General features: G+C 40.5%; 2 protein-coding genes across 2 annotated transcripts; one reads left to right on the top strand and one right to left on the bottom strand.

Annotated features, from left to right (window-relative positions):
• The first annotated feature begins 943 nt into the window (after nt 1-943).
• On the top strand, nt 944-9451 carry POMP (proteasome maturation protein). Its single transcript, XM_036404092.2, has 6 exons — nt 944-1016; nt 2448-2545; nt 3299-3359; nt 5363-5464; nt 7140-7233; nt 8911-9451. Exons 1-6 carry the CDS (start codon nt 1014-1016, stop codon nt 8976-8978), a joined length of 426 nt encoding a protein of 141 aa, XP_036259985.1. The 5' UTR covers nt 944-1013; the 3' UTR covers nt 8979-9451.
• A 2323-nt stretch (nt 9452-11774) lies between these two features.
• Nucleotides 11775-24571, bottom strand: SLC46A3 (solute carrier family 46 member 3). The gene is made up of 6 exons (XM_054514121.1): nt 24405-24571; nt 24017-24234; nt 18065-18934; nt 17574-17657; nt 15981-16137; nt 11775-14361 (listed from the first exon to the last, which is right to left on the bottom strand). Exons 2-6 carry the CDS (start codon nt 24210-24212, stop codon nt 14274-14276), a joined length of 1395 nt encoding a protein of 464 aa, XP_054370096.1. The 5' UTR covers nt 24213-24234; nt 24405-24571; the 3' UTR covers nt 11775-14273.
• Nucleotides 24572-26900: the final 2329 nt, after the last annotated feature.

The following is a 26900-nucleotide window of genomic DNA, read 5'->3' as shown; positions in this document are numbered from 1 at the left end:
AAAATTTATAAAAACAGGTCAGTTTAGGTTACTAAGCGTAACCCAAATTAAAAGGTTAAAGGATTGAATGAGCTACATGTCTCACAAGAAATATATAAATTAAATATCCCAGATACACATATGGAGCTATGCATTGAAATATATGGAAAACTCTCTGGAAGTATTTCACTGCCTGGTTTCACCACCTCAGGCCATCAGCACTGTGATGCTTTTGGTGTCACTCAAGTAGTTTTTGTGGCCTGTGGGAGAGCGGGACAGGATGGGTTTGACCGAGAAAAGCTCCCCAAACCAGACATGGCTGCCCGGTCCACAATGTGAAGGTGCTTGTCAACTTCAGCTCCTGCTTGGGACCACAGTGGCACTGAGACAGCTAGGCTTTGCTGGCATGTGAGAAGTTTTAGCCTGGAAAAGATGTCAGGGGTGACCTTATTGCTCTCTCCAAGTGCCTTAAAGGAGGGTGCAGCCAGGTGGGGGTCGGCCTCTTCTCCCAGATTACAAGCGACAGGACAAGAGGAAATGGTCTCAAGCTTTGTCAGGAGAGGTTTAGGTTGGACATGAGGAGGAATTTCTTCACAGAAAGGGTGATTTGGAATAGGCTGCCCAGGGAGGTGGCCAAGTCACCGTGCCCGGAGGTGTTTAGGGAAGGACTGGATGTGGCATTTAGTGCCATGGTGTCGTGAACATGGCAGTGGTCGATCTGGGTTGGACTCGCTGGTCTGATAGGTCTTTTCCAACCTAACTGACCCTGTGCTTCAGCGAACAGCGCGTTCAGTTTACAAGGCACAGACCTCCGAGTAAGAAAGCCATGGAAAAGGAGGGCCCAGGCCGGGACACGAACCCCTCACCCTCACAGGGCGCGGGGCGAGGCGGCCCGGCCACCATCAGACACCGCCCCCTCAAAGTCCCCATGGCCCCGCGCGGTCCCGCCCCTCGCACTGTGACGCCCGCGGGGGGCGGGACGGAAGTGAGCGAGCGGCGGCGGCGGAAGTGGCTGCGCGCGTCGGGGGCTCAAGATGGTGAGTGCGGGCAGCGGCGGCGCCGGGCGGGCGGAGGTGTTCCGGTGCCGGACCGCACCGAGCCAAACCGAACCGGACAGAACCTCCTGCCCCGCCGCCCCCCCCGCCGTCCCCCCTGCCCCTCAGCCTCTCGGCGTCCCCGGGGGCAGCGGGGCCGTGCTGAGTCATAGGGGTCCGGCGCGGCCATGGCGGGTTTCCTCACAGGCGTGGGGGACCGGGACGCACGGAGGGCCCGTGGCGGCTGTGCTTAAAGCCCTTCCCTGCGGCGGGGCGGGACGGGACGGGGAGCTCCGGCAGTCCCAGCCTCCCGCAGCCTGCGGCTTCGGCGGCGCAGCTCCCGGGGAGGGAGGGCACGCCTGGGCCCTCCGTGGTGGGCAGCAGCGCTGGGACCGCCTCAGGCGGGCCGGGCACTGGGGTGACTCGAGAGTGTTGGTTTTGGGGCGTGTTGCGTGGTTTTCTCCGCGAGTTTAACTTTGATCTTCCCTCTTGTCAGGTCATCCAGGTACCGTATCGCTTTAATGCTTTCATTTACAGCAGCCTCACAAAGGTCTGGTCGGTGCTGAGTGTGTAAATTGGTAGATGTGTTATATGCGTGGAACAACAGGCACGTTAGGACTGTCCTACAGCTCTTGTGTTACTGCGAGCTCACATGTTGGTACAAAAGAGCTGTAAGCATGAGTTTTCTGTTAGATATGACAGTGCTGCTGGGGGAAACCCTTGCAATGAACTGCTCATCACTGTCATCTTCCAGAGATCATTGCTGTCACCTTTTGTTGTGTATTAGATACTGCCCTATTGGTGGAGCAATTTTTATGAACAATCCTATAATCACTTCAATAAATTTGGGTAGGTTAGAGTGAAATTAGTGGCCTGGGTTACTAGTAAGCAGTACTTAGTATTTCTGTGGACTTCTGGTGATCCACTACAAGTTAATGCTTGCCTTTTTTCTTTCAGTTAATTGCATACTGGACTGCTCAAATACACCCTGTCCTCCTTATGGCAGCCTCAAACTGTGCCTAAATTTGATCTTGTGTCAGTATTGCAGTAAATGAAGGAATGCTCCTTTCTGTCCTGTCAGCTGTCAGGATACTTGCCTCTTTCCTTTCCATCCCTGCAGCCCAGGGTGGGAACAAACAGGGGGTATATTGTGAGTTTAACTTGCTCTGGGTCAACCAGATCCAAAAATGTTGTCAGTACCTTTAGTTTTTATCAGACTCTCTGAAAGAATTTGGTATTAGTGTAGGGTTTATGGTTTTGGGTGTTTTGCCTCTATTTTAAAGAAACTCTGAAGTCCAGGGGTACTTTAAGTAGTTTTTGAGCACTTCCTTTCATTTGGCTGGCCTGATGGCCCATACAAAAGTGGTCTGGTTGTCTGGCTGTTAAAGTAATCTTTTTTTTTTTTGGTTGGTTTGTTTTTTTGTTTTGTTCCAGAATTCCAGAGGTGCTGCTTCTCTGTTGAAGGATAGTATCTCATTTACTGACGTTTCAGCTGCAGGGCTATTTGAAGGTCATGATCTTCTGCGCAGAGGGTACGCTTTTCTTTTGCTTGCTGAATTGTGTCATAGACAGTGCTGAACTGCAGTGTGTGTTAAATGTTGGCTTTTACAGAAGTTTCTTGCAAGGTGTGTTGCAAACAGGCATTTACCTCTGTGATGCTGTCCTTTAGAAAAGAAACAGCAAAGTATTGATAATTGTGAAATATCTGATAGTTTTAATATACGTTTATATGAGTGTGCCATAACACTGTGGGGAATGCTTAATTTCAGCACTGGGACAAACCCCGAAAGTAATGTAATAAAAATAGTTTGGAATTTGCCATTTTTACCCAAGTGCAAAACTTATGTCTCTGTCTTGGATAAGGAATCCAGAATAAGTTCATGGAGTTTAAAATGCTGTACAACTGGCATTGGGGAGAAGGTGTGTGCAATATTCAATTACTAAAGCTTGGAGGCTTCAAAATAAGATACAGAGTAGCTTGGACATAATTAAATCTATTATGATTTCATTTATTAGTATCTTAATCTCTTTCTGAAAGCTATCAAGGAAGAAAAACACATTCTGTTTTGTCACGCATAAAGGATGTTTGAAACTTTTTCTTCTGGTAGGGCTGTAGTTAGAGGTTTTACTTGCTGCTTCACTATTAATCTTTTTTTTTTTTTTCTATTTGGACTTTGCTAGTTGTGTGTCTCTGGTATTTGTATCTGGGATTGGTTTTGGAATGCAACTTAAAAAACCATATCCCAATTATTTGACGTTAATGTCCTTTCTACTTATTCTTCTAGCTTTACAAGTGTGAAAAATGAATTGTTGCCCAGCCACCCACTGGAGTTGACAGAAAAGAATGTAAGCATAACATCAAATGTAGCCATCTTCACTCTTAACTAATTATGAAATTTAAATTAACAGTGTGGTTATCTGGACTGCTTTATACAGTAGCAAGTAATGAGCAGGGTCTTTAACAGAATGAAGGTGTTCAACAATACTAACATTTTATTTATTCAAATAACATTGTCAGCAAGTCTCTTTAACATTAATCTCTTACTTATATCTCTCCTCACTTCAAGTGTGTATAAGCAGGCTTCTGAGTAGGGACTTGTGTGGTCAGGTTTAGTCATCCAAGAGTGTGTGTGCAGCCACCATAGGTAGGCCAGGGGCACACCTGTCACCTCATGAAAGCTGATCCTTCCATTTTTTCTGTAGATTTACCATCTGTCTTCATTTTCGGACTTTCAGCCTGTGAACACTTACATATTTTTCCATAAATTCCTCGATCCCATCTAGACATTTTACACCTACAGTTTATCATAAATGTTTGCAATCTTGTCTGGCTCAGTCCTCGCTCATGGACCATTGCAGGTGGTCTGTGGACGGTAGAGGGAGGCCAGGCTTGGTGGTTGAGCTGAATGTCTCTGGTGCCTGCTTTGTCAGTGCAGAAGATACAGTGTATCTAACTGTCCTGGAAGCAAAGAAGTTATTTTGATAGAATGTTCCAAATTGCTAAGTTAAACAGCACGGCAAGGTCTGACTGTAATGTCGAATATTCTGATTTTAGCCAATGTTAGTGTTGCCTTGCATTAAAAGGATGATTTTGTGACACCAAATTTGTGAGTTTATTTATAAATACTGTTAATGTTTCAGAGCTATTTGTCAATTGATTTTTTTTAACTGATTGCTATACTTAGTTTTTAACTCTGTTCTTGCTATACAAAACCTACATAATTAAAAGATCACATCTTAAGGAGACAAAAATGCACAGAAATAGGCTATGTGATCCCCTAAGAAGTATTGTGAGTTTTCTAAATTGTTTCTTCACATTTGGTTAATTTTTCTGTCATTTTAAGGCCATTTTAATAATTATTTTCATGTATATTTGAATGGGAAAGTATTTAACTTATCCTGAGATAGATAGATATGGTTGTTTTTGCTGCTATAAATGTTAAAGAGGTTTTTCAGGTAGCACTGGTAGAAACCAAATGTCTCTGCTACCCAAAAATCCTTCTCTTTATAAAATTAAAGAAACATATAAATAGTATTTTCCGCTACCTTTTGAAGAGCATTCAGTATAGATTGTTGTAGAAAAAATGCTTGTTATGTCTTTGACTTGTATTTTTCAGTTGGTTTTTGAGATCCCTTCTCATAAATATGATGTTCTCATAATAAGAGGGTTTTGTTGTGGTGATGGAGAACAGATTTTAAAGTTAGAGATTTGAATTTTTTTGATTATTTAAGCTTAAGTTTAACATTAAGTATAACTTCATTCTTTGTACTCCAGTATACATGAGTGAGTACTTTTTCTTTAAAAAGCCTCTACTAAATAGATTTTCTTTGTCTTACTGGTAAGTTTGAGAGTAGTTGGGGAAAATATGATTTTCATTTGCTTTTCACAATTATAAGGAGTGTAAGTGGTGCTCTGTTTCCCTGCTTGACCAGAAAAGAAGTACATCAAGTGTTTTCAAGTACTCTTTGATGACTAACTAATGACATCAAATTGGTTTTTGTGATTTTTAAACTTGACTTAGCTTCCTGTTCATCCAGACAATATCGTTGTAAAGTAGTGCAAAACTGTACCACTTGGTGGTGTTACATCTCCTGATTATCAAAAATAACAAAATAAAATTTCTGCTATTAATTTGGAATAAAATCCAGCAAAAAACCAATTTCAGCTTCATAGAAATCTTACTGCGTCACTCTTTCCTGTACGCTCGAGAAATGTTTGATGGTATCACTAAATTTTTACATACATATTTAGTAAGCATGTTCTTTTAAGTAGGATGTCACAAATTTCTTCTATGGCTGTACTTTAAAGTAACTTTTTCTAAAATAAAAATCACTATTGTTTGTGACAGTTCCAGTTAAATCAAGATAAAACAAACTTTTCCACACTGAGAAACATCCAAGGAATCCATGCACCTTTAAAGCTGCAGATGGAATTCAGAGCAGTGAAACAGGTAGGCATTTTTATCCAACTGATATAACTTAGGCCATTTGAAAAAAATGTTTACCTTGAAACATGCTTTCAGAGACACATCTTTCTTTGTTGAGATACCTTATGTTTCCAAAAGAAATTAATTCACTGTTAAAAACGATGAACCAAACAGTGCAATTACTAGTTTTTAGAGCAGTCCATATACTGAAGCCTCTTAACTGCTGTTCTTTTATTGGTTATTTGGTGAAGTGGTAACTGCTCTAGCTTTGCTGTGGAATAGCTTCCTGCAAGCCTTCAGAGAAAAGCAGGAGGAATTGAGTATTGATTCCTAAAATTAATACTCTCCACTGCAGAACGTATGACCTTCACAGGAAAGGAGTCTCTGTAGCTGTAGGGAAAAGAGACTTAGGGGTCTGAAGCCGGTAGTGATTTGGGAGTAGATGTAGAGGTAATGTGAAACCTGAAACAGAGTTTTCTATGTGCTTATTGTTCCTCAGCCTTTGTTGTAAGATCAAGGGAGCTCTACAGGGAGTTAAGTTCAAAGGTTTTAACTCTTAATTGAGAATCTGAGTCTGTCTCCTTTTCCTTCTTTTCTCCTAGGATTGAGGGTAGCTGGAGAAAGGGAAACATAGAAAGCTCATTGGTCCTAGTAAACTTTTGTCTTCTTGAAGGTTGTCAAGCTACTAAGAGTAGGTTTTCCAAGTGAATTTGAGCAATTTTGCACTCTGAGTGATAAGGAATTTTGTACTAAACCACAGTGAGCTGCATTAAGCTTGGAAGAAGTTACTGATCAGAAGGTGTGAAAGTCAGGATGTGAGATAGGCAAACATCCCTTGGTCTCAGCTGTGCTGTCTTGAGGAATCTTTTTCCTAACTAACATTAGCACATTGCAGAGAATGAGGGAGGTGAGGATATCCTGTTAGTCTGTCTCCAGAGGTGGTTTTGGGAGATGGGTGGGGGAAATATGGTGATCAGAAGGTTTTTCACTTCAAGATTCATGTTGGGTATAGAAGTTTTCTTGTAGTTTAGCTGAACTATCTCTAGCAGTAGTGAATGCATTCTCAGAAAATTTTTTGCTCTGAAATCTATGTGTGCTACTTGAAATTTTTTCAGAAATACTGTGAGTGAAGGGTACAGAAGACTGTTGAAAGTAACTAGGAGTGGACTTGAAGCTTAAGAATTGGTTGAGATCAGAGACATAATTATGATTTAGATTAATTAAAAGGAGGATTATATTTGAATGTGAAAGTCAGTATAGCTCTTTCACTTGCGTTCCTGACCCGTGTTAGAGATGCAGGAGGCTTAGAATGTAGTTCCCAAGCTCTGCAGTATACATCAGTCATCCAGTACTGACCTCAGGGTCTGGAGGTTTGCAGTGAACCTCCCCAGCTTTGTGAGAGGAGCTTTACAGAGTAGACAGAAAGTACTTTGTTATTTTTTAAAGTGCAATATTTGCTGTACTACCTACACCACAGTGAAAACTAAAAATCTATTAGAAGGCTGTTCTTCTCAAACAGATAACCAAAAGAAGATGGTGGTGTTTGTGTGTCTTTGTATGCCAGTAGTTCTCTTATTCCAGTGTTGCTTTTTCTGGCTGTTGATTTTTCTAAGTCACTTCAGACTGAGAAATCCAAATATGAACCCTTTCTATTTCAGACTTGCTGAGATTTGAACTCTTGCTTGAACTCTTTTTACAGGTCCAGCGTCTACCATTTCTTCACAGCTCAAACATGGCAATGGATATTTTGAGGGGAAATGATGAATGCATTGGTTTTGAGGATATCCTTAATGGTAAATACATTCTGGCTTTAATATTATGGAAACGTTTAAAGGCTAAATTTGGGAGCTGTGAAGTTTTTTGACTCTACTGAACAAGAGAATTAAACTCCCAAAATGAAACAAACAACACTAAATCCTAAAAGCAAAGAAGAATTGGGGAAGGAGAAATAAACGTAATTCAGCTGTAAGTTATGTGGAATTTACTCTGAAATATTGAGCAAGACAGTAGGCTGTCTTGCTTGAAGGCTGGGTTTCTAAGAAGTAGATTATGCATGTATGTCTCTTTATGATTATGTTGTATGTCTCTTTCCTCAGGAACTTTTAAAGTACTTTTGCAGAGGTTACAAAGTTTTTTACATTTTGTAATTAAGAAGAAGATGTTGGAGAAAAGGTACAGAATTAATGAAACAGATACTTAGCAGGGGAAAGGCTCCCTCAAATGAACTCAATAGGCTGAGGTTGCATGGTAGCCTGCTGACTATTAGTATGTGTGGAATAGAACAAACCTGGAAAAAATGGCTTTTGAACAAATTACTTCTAGCTTGTATTTAAGGAGATGGAAGGAGGCAGAGATTATTTTGAAGTGGGATGGGAGAATGGAAATAGCTGGGGAAGTAGGGAGCTGGAAATAATGGAGTAACAAATATGAATCTAGAGGCATGAAAATAACCCTCAAATTTCGGGTTGTTTTCTGAGATGGATATAGAGGGACCAAGGGAAGGAATCTTGGGCTGTTGTCCACAGGGGTAGAGCAATGTTGAACATAATTTGTAGACATTTGGTTATTTCCCACTGCTCACAACAAACTTAGATTTTTATAGAGTGGTGAGGAGTGAGTGGGTTACAAGTGTTTTTGTTAAGGGCTTTATTTATCAGAAAGTGGACTAGATATTTTTGTTGTCTCTGGAGGAATCAGGCATTAATATGTCTCATTTATGGAAGGAAAACATGATTGATGCACCCATAAAGAAAAGTGTATTTCTTCCAAACAGTCACAACATGTATGCTGGCTCTGGGTTTGGTTTTTTCTTTGTGTTGTTGGGGTTTTTTTGTTGTTGTTGTTTGTTTGTTTGTTTTTAATTTTTTTGTGAAGAAAAGGCGTTCATACTGTCAGTATTGGTCTCTCTTGTGTCCTCGGCACATTCCTTGGTAGCCTTTGAGTACAGTGACTAATGTCAACCATACTCTACAGAATAGAGGAAATCTCAGATGAATTTACAGGTGTAGAATTTCTGTGAAACTAGGCAGCTAGGTGGAGAAGAGAAACCAGAATTATGTCCCACCTAACAGGAGGGAGGACTGTGAGCTCGTGTTGTGTTGGAGAGAGGTGTAGGGCAACTATGGAGAAAAGCTTCAGTCAGACTTGAGTTTTCTCAAACACTAAACTTGTGGTGTAATCCCTTTGAGATTCAGGCAGTTGGAGTCTGTGCTTGTGCAGAACTGGTTGGTTTTACTTGAAATGTGTGTGTGTCCTTAGGACAAGCTGTTCCACAATATATGTGTTTGTTCTATCAGTGCTTTGGATAGAGGCTTCTGAGTTACAGATCTGCTCTCTGCAACACTGTCAAAAATCAGTCAAGTAACTGTTGCACTAAGCATTATAATGAAAAGAGATGTTCACCTTCATTAGTTGTTGTTAGTCTTTGTACCTTTGTAAAGGTTTCATGCTGTCAACTTTTCTTTTTTCAGATCCTTCCCAGAGTGAGGTTATGGGAGAGCCACACATGATGATGGAGCACAAGCTTGGTTTATTGTAACAAAATATACAGAAAAATGTTTTGTGTGTGTCTTTCTAGTGCAGATCTAAGTACATGGTATACTAAATTGACACTCACAGTGTTAAGCAAGCAGACCTAGTTATCACTTGCCTTCCTTAATGAAAAGGCACATTAAATGTTTAATGTCTCTAAATTGTTCTGTGCTTGTTTCCAATCATACAAATGTCCTGTAACTAGTAGTTTAAATAATGCCTTTTCATAAACTGCTCAGGACAATAGCTTCTCAAATATGGAAATGCTATATATGTATACAAGAAATTCAAAAATACCCAGGCATTTTAAAACTGACTACTGTGGTAAATGCATTTAATAGGGGAAGAGGAAGGTATTTTCCGTTGCATAACTCTTTGTTCATGAAAATTTCCATACACTTTTTAAACTATTGAATAAAAGTTTGCTATAAATGCTGTTGCGTTTCAAAATATATTTAATCCTAAATCAAGAATCTCTTATCCATGACCCAGTGTTGTCCCTTTTGTTGTAATATCTTTAAAAGTTTTTAACTTCAGCCTTGCCAGTTACATACATTGTAGCGTTACATACATTTTAGCCCTCTCATGACAGCTGTTTGAGTGAGCTATTAAGCTTTTATGTAGAACTGAAAGTATTGCTGTAAGAGTGGAATTAAAGGTCTAGGTTTTTTTCATGTGTCCCTGAGAGGGTTTCTGGAAGTAGAAGCAAGTTCCACTTGGGGTTTAAAGAGATATTTTAAAATCTGTTTGAACATAATCCACAAGACCATTCCCAGGTCTAGGAATTTTAGTATTAAGAAAGAATGCAGAATTATTAAAGTACCTAATAAGCTGCTGCAGTAAGGACATGAAGATATGGTGGTACAAATGCAAAAAAAAATATTTGTGGGTTTACTAAAATCAGATCTTAATTAAGGAAGAGTGATAGATTTACACTTAAATACATCTTTTAAGGGAGCAAACCACTGGAAGGGTTTTTGTGTGCCTAAGTGCTTTTATTTATTAAATTCAGGGTTGTAACAGCTATTACTGGTGTCATACATGTGTATATGTTACATCAATCTTGCAAGGCAGGTAATACAATGTGGCATTTCAGGAAAAAAGTCTGTGGTTCAAAAAATGTTATCTCTTGTCAGATATGAAGAACTTGAAAGAGTATTTCTAAAACAGGAACTGTCTTTATTCAGCAAGTTTTAATGACTTGGTTAAATGTAATTAGTGTTCTGTTGTAGATAATTTTAGCAGGAATGTTGCTATAAACCTTTTTCCACAACTGCAAACCTCCCTTGTGCTTTACAGTGGGCCTATAGCTACTACAAATTCCCTATCAGTTTGGTCCAAAGCCTCTAGCTTCTGTCCTGTTAATTTTATAGTGCTTTTATATGCAAAACATTGCAGCATTTTGGAAACATTAAGATAATAGTATGACTCACTTTAGTGGTGGTCTTATTTGGTTTTATTTTTAAATTTGTTTCATTTAAGAATTGGAGCTTCTAAAATTTTCTGTCACTTAAGACTTGTAGAGATTAGAGACTTGTGCTATGCAGTACAAGCTGTTTAATTTGTTGGGTTTTTTTCCTTGGGGAGGTTAAAGAGGGGACCAATAAATTGAACATGCAAGTGCAAACCTACTCACATTTTTGTTTTCTACAGCTGTCCTCATCTGTGAGTTGATAATCGTTATTAAATATCAGAGTTGGCTGCTGGTTTATAATAAAGCAAAACCAAACTGTTATGAAGCAAGCTTGGGATTCAGTAGGCTTTTTACTGCTCAAGGCTCAGGCCAGAAAAGCTGAGGGATTACATTGCCAGGTCTGGGACAAGTTAAAGATGCTGGCATGGATTTTTAGGAGGTCTGCCATCTTACCTGCACTCTTCAAGAAAACAGGGAGCCATCCAACAATCGGACACTGGTACTTTACAGCTCCCCACTTCAGGGTATTGAGCTGGTTGGCCTTTCCTAGTGTTGGCTGAAAGATGAATGCTGTTGCATCTAAGCAAAACTACCTTAAGACAAGTAATTTACTAGAGTTTCTTATTAGGGCAGTGTAAAAGCAGAAGCAGAGGTGGTTTTGTTCAATGATTAGTATACTTTGTAATAATCTTGGGTGAGATCTAGCTGTATTCAGAGCCAGGAAGTTGCATTGTTCATTATGTCTGTAAGGAAGCTAATCCTAGGGGTTAGCCAGGCTGGGAAGCAAATAGTATGTGTAAGAGGCCTGTCTGAGAATTTATGCTGTTTGAGAAATGGGAGTCAAGCAGGACTGATGTAAAAAGCTTTTGAGGTAAAAAGGAAGGGTTACATTTTCTCAGTGCTACAGGGGGTTGGGCTGTGGACTGGGCTTCCTGCCCCAGCCCATTCTTCCCATTTTGTACAAGCCTCATTTCTGTAAAGCAGGTGCTGCACAGAGCAACCCATTGAGGCAGCTGAGTGGGGTGTGCTGGGCACTGGAGCTGGGGCAGATCTGGCCTGGGTAAGAGGAGGAAGGCACTTCCAGTTCTGCTGCTCTGGCAGGTGCAACACAAGCCCCCACCATGACTTCTTACAGGTGGCAGTGCTGTCCCTACTCTGTAACTCCCCAACTCCTCTTGGTGCCAATGTTCTGGGCAGCATCCTTTCCTCTCCTCAGGCGCAGGAGGGAAGCAAAAGCACATCTGCTCTGCTGTTTGTGTTATGACCATAAAAAATAGATGATACCGTGGTGCTGCTCCTGTTTACACCAACAATCCTCTATCAGTCATGCCATTGGCCATTTGTCAAAAAACCCCAAAATTTAAAAGCAGAACAACTACAAATGCAACAGAGTTTTAAAAAACCAAACTTTATTATTATTATGTCAAAATAATTTGTATTTATATGCAAATAAAGAAATTATTATAAATTTAATAGATTTTGCTTTAATAATCTGATGCATATTAGTACTTGGTTCCTCAGCTTCCACTGTGCAAGGATTTTTAAAAACACAGTTCATATCCTCCATGTGTTTTGGCTTAAATTTATAGCCTGTTCTAAATGCTCCATCTACCAGAAACACTCAGCAAACAGCAAGTACTTTGTGCAGTTAAATCATATCAAAGCCATTCCTGAGGTGTACGTGCTTGTTGGACTGACACAGCACCACTGTGCAAGTGGCTCACTTTGTTGTGAGCTCCCAAGTACTAGGAGAGGTGTGCACTGAAGAGCAAGTGAAGGTACATGTCCCTTCTGCATCTGCTTTTTTATTTCCAGGCAGTTGTGTGTGAAATAGTTAATTTCATAAAGCTTTACATAACTGCATAATGAAGAGGCAAGGAAGACAATGTAATGTTTGTGCTAAAATCCTTTACATCAGTGTTTTCTTAATCTCTCTACAAGTACTCATTATGTTTTGGACCCACTGGTTATTGTAGCACTCAGCTCATGTTTCCAATAATTTGGCAGTAGCTTGGGCACCTCAAAGGCATTAAGGAGTTTTATTTTCTGGCTCTCGTCTAAACTACCGAGAGAAAGCTAATGATCTTTAATTGCCAGCATCATTCTTGGGAGTTCAGGACAGAAGTGTAAGAGGTGTTAGCACATTCCCTCTGGCCTGGATAAATGGCCCTGTTTTCACCTGTGATGGGCAGATAGTGGTATCCTGAATATTGTAAGCTCTCCCTTTAAATTATTTGAACCTTCTTCCAGGCTTCTCTGTGATCATGACACATAACTTGGAAAGAATGCAATCATTCAGTTATAAAGGATCTATAAAAGTATCATCATGATTTGGCATTACTATTTTTTGGTGGAGTACCACTGGGAAGTTCTGCAGGAGTCTTTCTGTTCATAGGATGGGTATCAGTGGCTGTAAGCAGCTCATTGTTTGTACAGTACATGCTATGTCTGTCTGCATTTTCATCCTAAGCTGTGTGCATGTGAAGTCATTGTTGCTTTCCTACAGGTTTTATTCTCTAAATGGCAGCCACTTTACATTGTTTTGCTTTTTCTACCTAATCTGTTTTGGGGGAAAAGAGTCACACACAACTTTGAGAGATCAGAACAGTATTGGCTGTCAAACTCTTAACAAAATCAACAGATGGGAGTGGTCCTTAACATGATGTTATATTCACATTTCTGCTGTGCTGTGCGTTCTAGAATCTAATACTCAGGATAATTTCTACTTAAAGATCTTAAGGGAAAAGGTGAGGAGTCAGTGCTGAAACTGATTCCTAGGTTTGGCAGTCTCACCAGTTTGCACTGGGGCCCTGGGCACGTCACTTGCACTCTGTTAATTTCTCTCTATCCAACAAAGAGAATAGTATCTATTATGGATGGATGTTTTGAATAGCATTTGTAAAGTGCTTTGAAGATTAGAAGTGCTGTTCAAATGTTCATAAATTATGCTGCATTTGTTGCAAGATAATTAGATTATTAATTCTGATTTTGTCACCTCATTTCAGGGTCGTTAAAAAAACGAAGATCCACAGATAGGAAATGCTATCACAGCTTTTCAGTAAAAGAAACCTTTAAGCTAAGTACCAACTTAACTAGAAAACAAGAAATATCTCTGGGACAAAACAGAGATGTCTGTACGCATTCCTTAATATATGGAAACTGATAAATATGCAATATGGTCTCTGCAAAATGTAGGTTTAGGCTGAACTTCACACTCTGCAAGATTTCTCAGCAAGAAATTTTCTGACAGTTCTGTGTGAAAATCCATTTCAAGAGCTAAGTCACAGGCAAGGTCCACACATCTTATGTTAAATTTACACAAACACACTGCTAGCTGCAGAACAGTAAGTGTACTTATGGCAGGTGTAAGTACTGCCTCCAGTTTGCTTTCTGAAAAAAACTATTTCTTAGTTTAGTAATTTTAGACAGTTTGGGGGCTTCACTGTTAAGACAGGCCTTTCAAGATGTACGCAGTGGACCACATCCTCAGCTGGCACAAGCTGCAATGGCTTCAGCGGAATTGCCAGCGTCCTCTGGGTTGCTAAGCTTGTCTTTGTCACCCAACTTAAAGTGATACAAGATGTATCACAATCCACAGCTAACATTCTCAAACTTGAGAAAGGGTAAGTGGAAAAAGTACCATCCTACCTAATTTTTTCCTTCATGCTGAAGCAGCATTAATCTCAATTGTCAGTCTATTTCCATAGTTAATAGCTCACTTTAGTCAAGTGCTAAAAAGATATTGGGTATTGAGTGGTACCAATTTAGTGCTTATTGCTGCAGGGCCACTTGGAGATTGTGTTTTGTTATCTCTGTGGTTTCTGTGTGACATAACTATCTCTGCCACTGCATGTCAGAGTAGAAATCCTGGGTATGTGAATCCTTTGTTTAACTATCAGCACTCTCTAAGCTGGATACTTCTTCAGGTACCAGCAGAGCCAAGTCCTCCCCATTCCAGCTTGTGCACAGAAGCCAGCTGTAAGACAAAGATAAGACACGTATCTTTAGCTGAGATAGTTCAGTATAGCGTGCTGATTCAGCACCAACAAACACACAGGATACCCCTCTGCAGCCATCCTCTGTGGCACAAATGTGTCTTAGTGAACAAAAGCAGTGACACTATTTGCTCTAATTACACAAGTCAGACAATATCATTACTGCTGCCTTTGAGCACAGTACTAAACTACTCTGCATGTTACAGACTGGAACAACTACCTTTCTGCTCTCCAACTGCAACACTGAATGACACTCTAAAAAGAAAGGTGCAGAGAAAGGGTATTCAAAGGGTCAGATATCTGAAACTAATGACAGAAGGTAAAGAAATATAACTTTCAGAAATTTATGGTGATGATGTGCTACAGTACTGATTGCAATATGGAGTGGTTGATGGTAAACATGTTTCCTTTTCTGCAGTAGAGCTTGCTTTCTTAATAGACACTTTCTCTACTTACACTGAACTAAACTAAAGATAATACTTAAGAGAACAAGTACTTACTGTGCCTTTGTTAATGTAACTGAATTTCTCAATCATTTTATTACTTTACCGGAAAGTATTCTTCTCACAGGCAAGACCCCTTTGCTTCAATTCCCTCAGGTCTTAAGACCCATCACTACTTTAAATCACCATTAGTATAGTCTACTCCTACTTCATTGTAATTATTTACACAGTCTTTACATCTTCTGTAAAGACTGTGTAAATAATTATAATGAAACACAAATAGACTTGAAATTATGTGAAATGTTCTAAATCTACAGCATTATCACTGCCTATTTGAATCTTAAAATGCAGCTGATGCAGAGATAAAAGGAGACTGAGGTAAAGTCTTAGGAAAAAATATGCAAGTCTCCAGCCAGAGTGCCACCCTCTTAAGAAAAAACATTTTTTTCCCCCAACTGTAAATCTATCTAATGAAAAGTGATTCCTCTGCCATTTAGATTTTTGTTTCAGCATCCTAAAAAGAAGTAATTTATACTGGAAATAACGTAAAGTGATCTTTGCTTTATGAGTACTCATGAATGGTATTTCACTGTCCATATTACTAGATGGTCACTAGGTATGATTAGACACAACTGCTATGGAGGCCTTTATTTAAAACATGTTAAGAAATTTATTCTTTTGGGCTTTAAAATCTTTTACAGATTTTAATGGCACTGGGTCACAAGGTACCTATGACCAAAGACCAGGACAGACAGCTTTCCATTAAACCCAGTGGGTGACTGTCATGTTTTTAACCCTCATTAGCATCAAGAGAAGAGCTCAGATTGCAAAATTAAGTTCATGCCTTTCATGTGATCAGTGGGGAAGGCTTTCCTGGAAGAAAGACCAGGTAAAGGTCTCAAACCAAGGGAAGTCACACGTGCAGTCAAGTGTATGGTGTATCCCATTCAGGTTATCTTCAGTTTGGGGGAAATTCATAGCACAGAGCTGGGGGAAGGTGGCTGATCAGGGAAAACATGTGAAGCTAGAGCCACTACAGCACACTAGCAGATGGGAAAGTTTGAGGACTACCACACTAAACTATTCAGCTTCAATTCATGTCAAAATAGATATTACTGGCAAAGCCAGTCAGAAGAACCCTCCTGATCTGTACTTACCACAGGACAGACAGTGGAATTAGACAAAGGCCTGCTGATAGGAGGAAGCTAAAGCCTGAAAACCATGCAACAGTGGTTGCATAGAGAATATTAAAAACTGAAATTGACATTGTGCCGGTCACAACTTCTAAACAGGCAATACAAGCAAACACAGCACCTGCCAAAAATAAATGGGCAAATTACAAACAAAACAAAACGTCTTCAAAGTACAGACATTTTAAAACATGGTTCAAAAGATATATCTGTTGACAGTATTTTTGCAAGTATACAAGTTTTAAGCACTAGGTGATCATACTTTTCTATGAAAACAGTGGCAACTCCTACAAAATGCTAGTTATTTTAAGTGAACAAAAACCCAACAAATAAACAAAACATTTTGTTGATGGAAACTATTTTTCTTTCCTATTATTTTGTCACCATGCCTACTTTCTTGCATTTGCTTATCACATCAAGTTTAACCTGTTCATCCTCACTAACCATGTTGTGCACATCTCCATTCTTTACCCCTTCCAGTTCTCTTCTTCATTTTACTTTTCCCTTTCTTGTTTCTTCCTTCTCTAACCTTCACTTTTATATGTGGAAAATATTGATTCAACAAGGACTGCTGGTTCAGCTTAAAACCACTGCCTTCTCATTTTTGAAAAGAAACAAACAACATTTTTTGGACTGAACTATCCTTTGGGGTGGCAGTCTATCCCACAAGCGTCTTGTTGAACACATTTTCTGGAGCTGCATTCATAGTCACAGAACCATAACCAAAATCGCACTAGGTAAGCAGAAAAGGATGACAAGAGGCAACCTGATTGCTTCATCAAACTACTCAAATAGCCAAAGCCCTGAAGAATGCCAAGAAACTCAATACCAGAGGTGCGTTTTAGCACAGCTAGTACAAAGAGGTCTTTGTTTTAGTGTATAAAGATTAATCTTTTAAAAAGTAAAATACAGCAACTCAGAAAAATGTTTCTAGAAAGTATATGTTTCCCAAAATCTAGAAAATACACACTCCCCAAAAGCAAAATATGGAATATTAGAGCCGTATTTTGAGGCCTGACATGCTTTTTTCTGTGTTCTATAAGGAAAGGACTTTGAGAAGTATTATGTTACATTTCTAGGGATATGTTTAGAAGCCACAGGCCTGAAGTTGGGGTCCTGCTCCATAGCTCAGGATACAAGTCTAATTATTTCCAAGTGCTATGAAGATTGACCACCTACTGCTTACCTTTTTAAATTAGTAAGTGAGAAATTGACTAAATAACATATCTTTCTCTGCATGCCAAATCTTGTGAATGTAGAGGCCCTTGTGAAACATTTGTATAAATCTTGGGCATTCTCTGCTTCAAGTTTCCCATGGTCTTTAATTTAAGAACAGTATTTTGTTTGAAAGTTGAAACTTGCAGTAGTTTTTAACACAGTATTGTTTATATTTAATTCAGAACCAGAAACCATTAATGTCAAGACACAGGCTCATATTATACAGAACTTGAAAGAAAAGGAATCTTAAAGTACCAATATCTGTCTGTTTAAAGGTAATCTTTGAGCATCTCTGTTCTGAAGCACCATATTATTTTATTGTTTAAAAACAATTCTACTTACCCTGTTCACCAGGGAGAACCACTTTTGACAGCATGGATCGGAGAACAGGAATAGGCATAAAGCAGAACAAAGATGGCACTCTCACTGTAAAGCAGCCATGAGACATTGAACTAATTAAAATCCAGGGATTTACAAATATATTGCAACTGCATTAGTCCTATACTTTTGAACACTTAGTTCCCCAAATAGTAAAAGGCAACAGAAAGTCAGACTACAAGTGCACTGAGACACAATTCTCCTAGAACAGAGAAATTTATAAATCAAATATATTTCTATGGCACTAAAACCATAAGCAGGTAATTCCATTGTTTCTTCACACAGTTCATCTTTTAATCAAATCCTAGATCAGGCCGATCACCCATTTATATTTTACCTCTCTGTGACCTTTTCAAGGTGGCACATTCAATATCCAACAACTGCATTCACTACAGATAACACAGCAGTATTTTCATATACATTGTTGACCATGGAATAACTGATTCTGAACTCACCTAAAAACATGAGCAGAGTAGTTTTGGCAAAGGCAGCCATGATCATTCCTCCAATGTAAGAAAACATCCCAATAAAGACAATATAAATGTCTTTGAGACATTTGGAAAATAAGTAAACTCCTAAAAAGCTGGTCAGTGAGACAGAAGTGGATGCAGCTGCTCCATATCCAATGTATACTTCATTCCAGCAGAGTGGCTCATCCAGTTCATACAGTGTAAAAAGTGAACTCCCACCCAGCACAGTAAACAAATAAGTCATAAATGTAAAAAGTAACACAATTATTAAAATTCTCTTTTTATAAGGGGCAGTTTGAAAAAGCATGTACACTCCAGAAAATGTCTCCCTAAAAAGTTCTTTCCAGGATACTGGTGCTTCATGCTGGAATTGAGATACACCTACAGTATCTTCCAGAAAAAATACAATATAGATTATATTAATGACATGGAGCAGAGATGCTATCACAAATGTCCATGCAAAGCCTATTCCTCTTAGAAAGTAGCCAGATGACAGTCCTGCCAATCCAGATACAACTCCAAAAATCAAATCCACTACAGCTATTCGTGTTGTTTTCTGCTTCTCATCGTGACACTCCTCTGCTATGTAAGCAAAGCCTCCTCCAAGGAAAGTTGCTATACTCCCAAACAGTCCAGTAATAAATGCAAATACAAATAGGACAGAGAGTGACAAGGAAAAATATGATATTGCAGTGAAGCTAATACTAGAAATCAAAGCTCCCATTGATGGTAAAACTAAAGACCTTTTGTGTCCCTGACGATCCCCATTAGCTACAATGACAAAGGCAACTATAAGGCTGGGAATGGCTCTAGTTAAGTCCAACTGCATAATAAAAACAGAGGCTTTTTCTTGAACTTCCTGCAAAGAGAAAATAAAAATAATTGTAAATACTATAATAAATTGGGAAAAAAATTATATAATTATTAGCATGCAATATAATGAATATTACTGTACATGTTTACAGATTATAAATTATACTATTATAAAACATAATACATGCAATGTAGTTTTATAACATTATATGACATTTTGATATACTAGGCTCTAATAAAATACATTGTATATTCAGACTTTTGTAATTTGATCTTCAATATTCCTCAAACATTCCCTGTTACATTTTAACCCAAAACTTAAAGCTGAAGACACAGTCTTACTAGTACTGTTGACAGAGAAGCTTCAATGCAGACAAGAGAACAATCCTTTTGAACATGCACTTACAAGAGCTGTAAGTATCTTTAACTGCAAGTATCTCCTTCAGTACAGGATATGGCAAACGGGCACTGGGCTATTTTAATACTACTCAGAAATCAGTAGTAAGCTAGTAATCGATTAAGGAACACACTCCATGCTCCCTCCTCACAGGAGATCTTTTTTCTTCCCAAATAATTCTGCTGAGGGGGTTACAAGGAAGAATTAATGGACTAGAGCACACTATGTAAGTAAACAGATCACAGTTTGCTCTGACATCCCACTGTACAATCTTACTAATACTATTATAAACAGCAGTAACAACCAAAAAAGTGAAATACAGCTATAAATACTGTACTGACTCACAGGTATGTGAATTAATGGATTTTGCAAACACTGTAAAGCTCTGGGTTCAGGAATTGTCCAAATCAGTGATGTCTCTACAGATACACCACAGCAGGTATTCACATAAGGAACAGCAGCTAGCACTATAAAAATAAACACCCATTATGGGAAAAAAAATCAGACTTCTTTTTAACAGAAGTATAAAAATTAAATGTGACTGAAAACCAACCATGTAACAGAGCATGGATGGCTGCAGAAAAAAAGAACTACAGAATGTTTAATTAAAAAAAAAATTGTTATGAAGCCAGCTGCTAAAGGACACTCAGCAAGCAAATTCTGATCTTGTTTGTAATGCAGAGATGAGAGTACCTAATGAGAGCAGCCACAACAGCCCTTTCAAAGACATCACCTGATCAGACAGCAGGAGAAATAGAAGCAACTTTATTCATACAAACCCTTTATATTAGCTAAGATAAAGTTTCAGATGCAGAGAGTAAAGTCCTGTTGAAAGTCTTCTTGGAATTTTCTGAGGCACAAGACTGACTTGGGCAGGCATTGTGCTCTTCAATCAGCAACAGGTACACTTGTGCAAATCTGCCCACATTCTTAGCCTGTATTCAAGCCATCCATACTCCACATTTCAGGTGTCTCCTCTGCAGCTAACATAATCCTGATGAGTAGCATCCAAAATTATGAAAAAGCCCTAAAACTTACAGGAATATACCTGGGGAATTTTAAAAGCTGCTGAATGCTGTATAAATTCGTATTTATATTTACAGGCAGAGGCCATGAGTTTCTTGTTCAATCTCTTCCTTTGCTTACAAGATACCAGGTTTTATTACAAGAGGAAAATCAACCGATCTTGAGGTTCCCAAGGAAAGTTTTCAAGATCCCCAGCACTCCAAAGTCTTTTGCTCCCTTCCCTTATGGTGCCTGACTGCCTTAGCATTCATGACATCCTGGTAACTTGCCAGCAATGCTGTCACCCTGGAAGGGTCGAAAGCATGAAGACTGAACAAACTGAGATGGAAAACGTTATTCTGATCTTTAACTCCTCTGCTGCTGACAAAAAGAACTCTATGTAGTCGCAGACATTGCTGCTTTACTAGGATTGTCTTGTTCAAAGCCATGAGTATCAAACAAATGCTACTATGTTAAAAGTAAAATTAAATGTTAATATGTATCATCTCAGCCCACATAAACTACATAATACAGAGATTATTGCCAGACCATAATGAAGTGTAAAACTGAAAGAATGAAAAACCCAAAACTTGGGTACCCTTTTTTTGGAAGAAGTTGTGCAACACACAAAACATGGCTTCACATCCAGGTAACACACATAAGCATGAACTTGCTGAGATAAAAAACTTGATGTCTACTGAAAAAAAGACTACAGACATAAGTACAGGAAAAATCCATTTAGAGTGTAAGGCATGCAACTGTTCACTCTATGGTTTTATGAAGCCAAAGGAAAGGAATATAGAAAATGATAGGTCAAACCTTCAGTTCTTTAAAATCACATAACTCCATTAAATAATCAATGGAACTACATATATTTGAAGAGAAAGGTCTAGGTTTTTAATCTGCAAATTCACTCAACTCTGCAAAATGACTCACAGCGGACTGAAATAGGTATTTCAATCACCTATTTCAAAATTAAAAGAACAAAAATGAAGAAGCAAGTAATTTATATAAGGATTAAATTAAGAGAGAAGGGCACCACCTGAGATTGAACAATATAAGGGACATGATAAACTCACAGGCTGATAAGATAAAATATTACTGAGTAGCAAGGGGAAATTCATGGATTGTATAATGAATCAATGGGATGATAAACAATGTTTAATGATTAATAATACAGCTCTTTCTGAGATATTAAAAAAGGATTATCCAAGATGGTGATCAGAATGCTTCAGTTTATATTCAAATTACCTTCAAACTCATTTTATTATGACTTTTTTTCAAATTGTAAAAAATAATTAATCTAAATTTTGTGAAGATGAACCATTTTGAATTATATTTTACTTTTTATGCAGGCTCCAAGTGATTTTTGTCTTCAATTTCCTTTTACATTTTGCTTTGAAATAGGTGAGATTAGTATAAAGCTTCTTCATTCTCAGAACATAAGGACTAACACTAAATTAACTGTTAATAGAGATGTTCTTTTAAACATTAATGCCAAACAGGGCCTTACAGCAACAGTTACAACATCTAATAAACCTAATTCAGATAGATTTAGGTTAGGAAGGTCTTGGAAAATCTGGAACACCTACTTCACACATCCTTGCAAAAGGGTTTGGAATTAAGTTACTGGATCTACTCTTTGGCCCACGCATGGGACTATAACTCAGCACAGAGGCCCATTTGCACTTAAATTAATGTGTGTTTTGAGCACCTACATTGTTACACTGTGGTAACTAGCGTGGTATAAAAATGCAGCAAGGCATCCAGACAAGAGTGTAATTGTTCAAAAGCTCATGCCCTACTGGCAATCGCTGAAATGCAGGGAACGGAAATTTGGCAGGAAAGGGAAACGAAGAAGTTCTGTTGGCCATTATTCAATTGCTGTCTTGAAGGACTCATGTTCTCAAATATCAAATTAACTATAGTTTGTAAACAAAAGACCTGTAAAGTGTGAATATGTCATCAAATCAGAGACGCTATCTAAACTTCAGCTGAAATGAAGCACTCTGCTTCAGTGTTTTGAGAAAAAAAATAAAGTCTTGTATCTTGAACCGTAGGTGATGGCAATTTGAAAGTCAGGTTGAATTTGAGGCAGTTGCAAAATGCAAAGATATATTTGAAACGTCGATTTCTTGATGGGCTCTGCAATTAGAATTGTATGCTTAGAGAAAATTGCCAGACACAGCATCAAATGGGGAGCTAATACTAAAGAACACCCTTTCTGGGAGTAACATACAAGCATTACTCCAACAATAACTGGTGATTACCTCCATGGGTCAGCTCAGAAGCCATGTTGGACCACAATTCGATTGACCTTTTTTTATTTTTTCTACTAAGACCAGCTTCTGTCACATGACAAAGAACATATGCCTGAATTATTTCTTTGATCACCTTCACTGGAAGCACGTTCCATTAGCAATCTCCTTTTATATATGACAAATGAGGCAGATAAGCTCAGGCATTCAGTCTTGCACATATGCAGCACATCAGAGATTCAGATATGGGATGTGAGCAAAAATTTTCAAGTACCACCTTTTCAGCAGTGTAAGGGAATGCCAACAGACTCTTTCTGTGACCCCAACTTCTGTGTAATTTATACAGTGATCATTTACTTTTCTGACCCTACAGTGGTTTCATCTTTCACTTTATCCAACCCAATTGCCAGTTGTTGTTGATAAGTATGGTTCTGTTGCACCTCTTCTGAAAATATGTTCCCTCTGCTGTTCCCATGTTAGACACAGAAATCATGTGGCCACCGAGTGTGCCAGAGCAGTGTATTGCTTCAGGAAAAAATCCCTAACATTCAAAAAACAACAACCCCAAAACAAGAGATGAACTTTCTGCTGAATCAGTGCCCCACTCAAATCCAAACCATAACCTGTTACTGCAGAACTGCAAGACACAACACATGGGGTGAGAGGGGGACGTGAAATGGAGAATGACCATCTCTTCTGATGGCAGCTCACAGCTAGCTCTGCTTAAGTGTAGCATTAAAACTGCACTGGAAGTGCAATGGAAGAGGTGCCAGTCAACAACTCACTATCCAGCACACCTGAACTACAGAAAAGTGCTAAAAATGTAACTGACCATGGGATCCTGTCATCTTGACGTCCTTGTATTCCAGCAAGGCACACTAGTGCTCTGAATGGCAAACCATCAACCGTATTTAATCATGCAAAGATCAGTTAATTTTTTTTCGACGTTTTAAAACTACAAAAAAATTTATTTTAATTTCTCCTGTTCCTCGTTCTTGTAATTCCTCTGAAACACATGTATTTTAAGCTAGATACTATTTCTCAAAACTACAGTGCATTTGTTGAGCTTCACACGGTTACAAAGAACAGTAGGAGCCACAGAGAGAACGGATGGCTCACAAACACAACACGCACAATGGTGTGGGAGGAGGAGCCTCCACCTCCAGTTGTACCCGCGGTAATGTCAGCCCCATGCTAATTTGGTCCCCATTCTCTCAGGCGTTTTTCAACTCCCGCTATAATACGAATTTGTCTCAGTGTCTTCCTGGAGACAAATCTTTGTCTTTAAAGCACTATCTCTACCTACAGCATAACATTAGAGCGAGAAGACAGTGAAGTGAGAGCAGGTTACAAAACTACGCCTTTCCGCAGATTTACAGGTTAAGGTTATAAAACAGGAGGTTATACTGAGGCAGCACCTCCTGGCTGCGAGTTTATTTACAATTATTATTCCTCCCCCGCTACTTGCCTTCTGTTTGATATAAGCCGGGCTGCTCTTATTCTGCTCGCAGTGACTGGCATTGCTGTCGCTGACGAAAGTGGAGTTGTACTCCTGCTCCCACAGCCGCCGGTAGATGAACTGCTGCACCAGCGGGGTCGTCAGGGAAAACGCAAAAACGTAGAAGAAAATGACGGGCTCCACGCACAGAACCTTCCTCATTTCTGGGTCTGGGCTTCAAACCCTGCGCCAGGAAACAAATCGCGAGCGCTCACGAGGCGAAAGCGAAAGCCCCGAGCGGCAGCGGGCTCGGTGACAGCCCCACGCACGGGGGTCGCGCTCCGCCAGCCCCGTCCCGGAGCGCAGCGCTCCCGGAGCGCCCCCGCCCCGCCCGCCGGGCTGTCCCCTGCGCACCGGGCCCGTCCCGCAGCGCCGTGACACCGGGGGCGGGACGGGGGCGGCCGTGTCCCTCAGCGGAGGAGCGTCCCCCGCCGCGCCGTCACCGCCCCCCGGCCGCCGAGAGGACGAGGCCCGGTGCCGCCATCTCGGCGCTGTCCCTGTCTGGGCCCGCGGGCGGGGCGCTGCGGCGGGCGGGGCCGGGCCCGGCGGCCGAGCGGGGTCCCTGTGCCCGCGGCTGTCACCGCCGCCCTGCTTGTCCCCACGCCGGGGACGCTGCTGCCAGAGGTCAGCGCACATCGGCACCTTGGCGATGTCAGCAGCGCTCCCTGGGCCCGCGGCGTGTTCGGGCTGATTACACAACGAGGATCTGCGTTGTCAGCGGCATCGCTGGCCTCGTTTAGCACCGCCACCCCGGCCCGGAGCTCAGCCTGCGCGGCGGCCAGGTGGCCGTGCCTGGCCGAAGGGGAAGCCACGGCGTGCTGCTCCCCCGTGCTGCCGAGCGCTCCGCTCTCAGCTGACAGAGCTTAGGGGTTTTATTATAGCCGCTTCCCTTCCGTGGGCTCTCGGCTTGTCAGCATGTGTAAAACCAACATTTGTTAGCCACCAGCTGGTCTCTCATTAATAGAACCATAAAGCTGTGTAGGTTGGATAAGACCTCTAACATAATGAAGTCTAACCATTAACCCAGCAGTGCCAGGAAGAGACAGACCTCGCTCTCTGGGTCTGGCATAGCGGGTACCGGGTGTCGGGGGAAAGGCCTCCTGTCGCTGTGAACACCTGCTGGGGCACCTGCTGCATATCCACATGAAAGGTTGTGCTGGTGCGGACCCGCAGTTGTGCAGTTCAGATACGGCCTCTGCCCGCCCTGCTGTACACGGCATCCACAGCACAGCGAGCACACAGCTCTGCACTGTCCTCCCAGGACACCACTGAGTAATGACTCTGGCCTTGTCACAGGTGTGGTATACCAAGGAGAGGTGACATAGCTGAGGCATCCTGAAGGATCACCTTTCAGTCTTAAGTACTGGTTCTCCATCACAAGTACTGCAAAAAGTCCCTTTTGCTAAAAGCACATCAGAACTTCAAAGTTTCCCTGATGTATTTGCTCTATTAAAATAAGAAGGACAGTTTAGAAACTTCACGAAAATTGAGTTCCTTGATAAAGTGATTTGAAGACAGATTGTCCATAATGTGGGTCATATGATCTTGAGTAATGCTTTAACTTGTCCACTGCCATGTGACATGCCATTCAGTCCCAAATTTAGGGACAACACTGGTTTGTCAAGTGTCTCTTAGCACAGGATCAACCCAGCACACAAGCTCAGTGGCCTCAATCGTTTACTTGAGCTTCTTTGGTCTAGCATATAGACTTGCTCACAGAGGCACACAGGCAGACTGATTCAAAAAAAGTGCTACTCTGGCATGAGATCAGCTTGTAGAGAATGATGTCCTTCTCCTCAGCCTGGCCAAGTCCAAAGTCTGACTCATCCTGTGACAGCATTTTGTTTGTCACAAGGTAAAGCCAAAACAATCATGTGAGGCTGTTAGGTGAGAGGGGCTGTTCAGGTCACTCATCCAGCTGTTAACATTTATTTGAGCAGGGTGAAGAAGGGATTTTAAGCCTGTTGGAACTTCCTTTTGTTCCACAGAGGGATATTGTCCAGAGGCCCACTTTCCAGATCCAGCTGTGCTGAAGAACCTGTCACTTACAAAGGAACACAAGTGTCTGAGTCCGGTCCAGGTTGCTGGCCAAACTTGTTTTAACACACAGCTCCTTCAGAACAGCCTTCCCAGGGCCAAAGAGTGGAGCAGTGGATCTGTGCTCTGGAGAGGTCCTCTGCTTCTCTCCTTCCTAGTAACTGTGTATAAGCTTGGGCTTGGGTTTACAGAGCTAAGTGGCTCCAGCAAAGTTGTGATCTCACCAGTGCTGAAGGCAAAGCTGCAGCCTGAGCTGCTCACCTGGAAGCACCTTTTTACCTTTGTGCAACAGCTCGAAGCCTGTTTGTGAACATCTCCCAGTGCTGACACAACATATTCCCCTCAGGCGGGTGCACTGCAAGAGACTTGGCCCTCATTTGTTTCCAGTCCCCCTCACTGCAATGGAGCTAAAAGCATTGATTGGACTTTTAAGATCAGACTTAGCTGGGTGATGCTTATTCTTTGAAGTTGAGGATTTCCAAATAACACAACATGGCAAGCTACCTTCCTCTGTCCCCTGCCACCAGTATTCACACTGGCCCAAATTTGAGTGACATGCCCATGAACAGACTTCACAAAAATCACAGGCATGTGGTGGCTGCAGCTCCTGCGGTTTGCACTGGTTTGCATTTTATTACATCCTCAACGTGTGAAGAATTAAGATTCTTTTGATGAAGATATTTTGGAGAAATGCTTTGCTGAAATATTTTGCTGAAAACATCAATAGTGCTTTACTAAATAATATTGACATGCAAAATGTAATTTTAATTGCCTTCTGAGAAGTTAAGTACTTTTTAGAATTGAGTTGGCTTT

Source organism: Molothrus ater, chromosome 2 (genome assembly GCF_012460135.2).
Source record: "Molothrus ater isolate BHLD 08-10-18 breed brown headed cowbird chromosome 2, BPBGC_Mater_1.1, whole genome shotgun sequence".
Taxonomy (NCBI): Eukaryota; Metazoa; Chordata; class Aves; order Passeriformes; family Icteridae; genus Molothrus; species Molothrus ater.
Note: the sequence above shows the minus strand (reverse complement) of the source record. Positions and strands in the feature narration are given on the sequence as shown.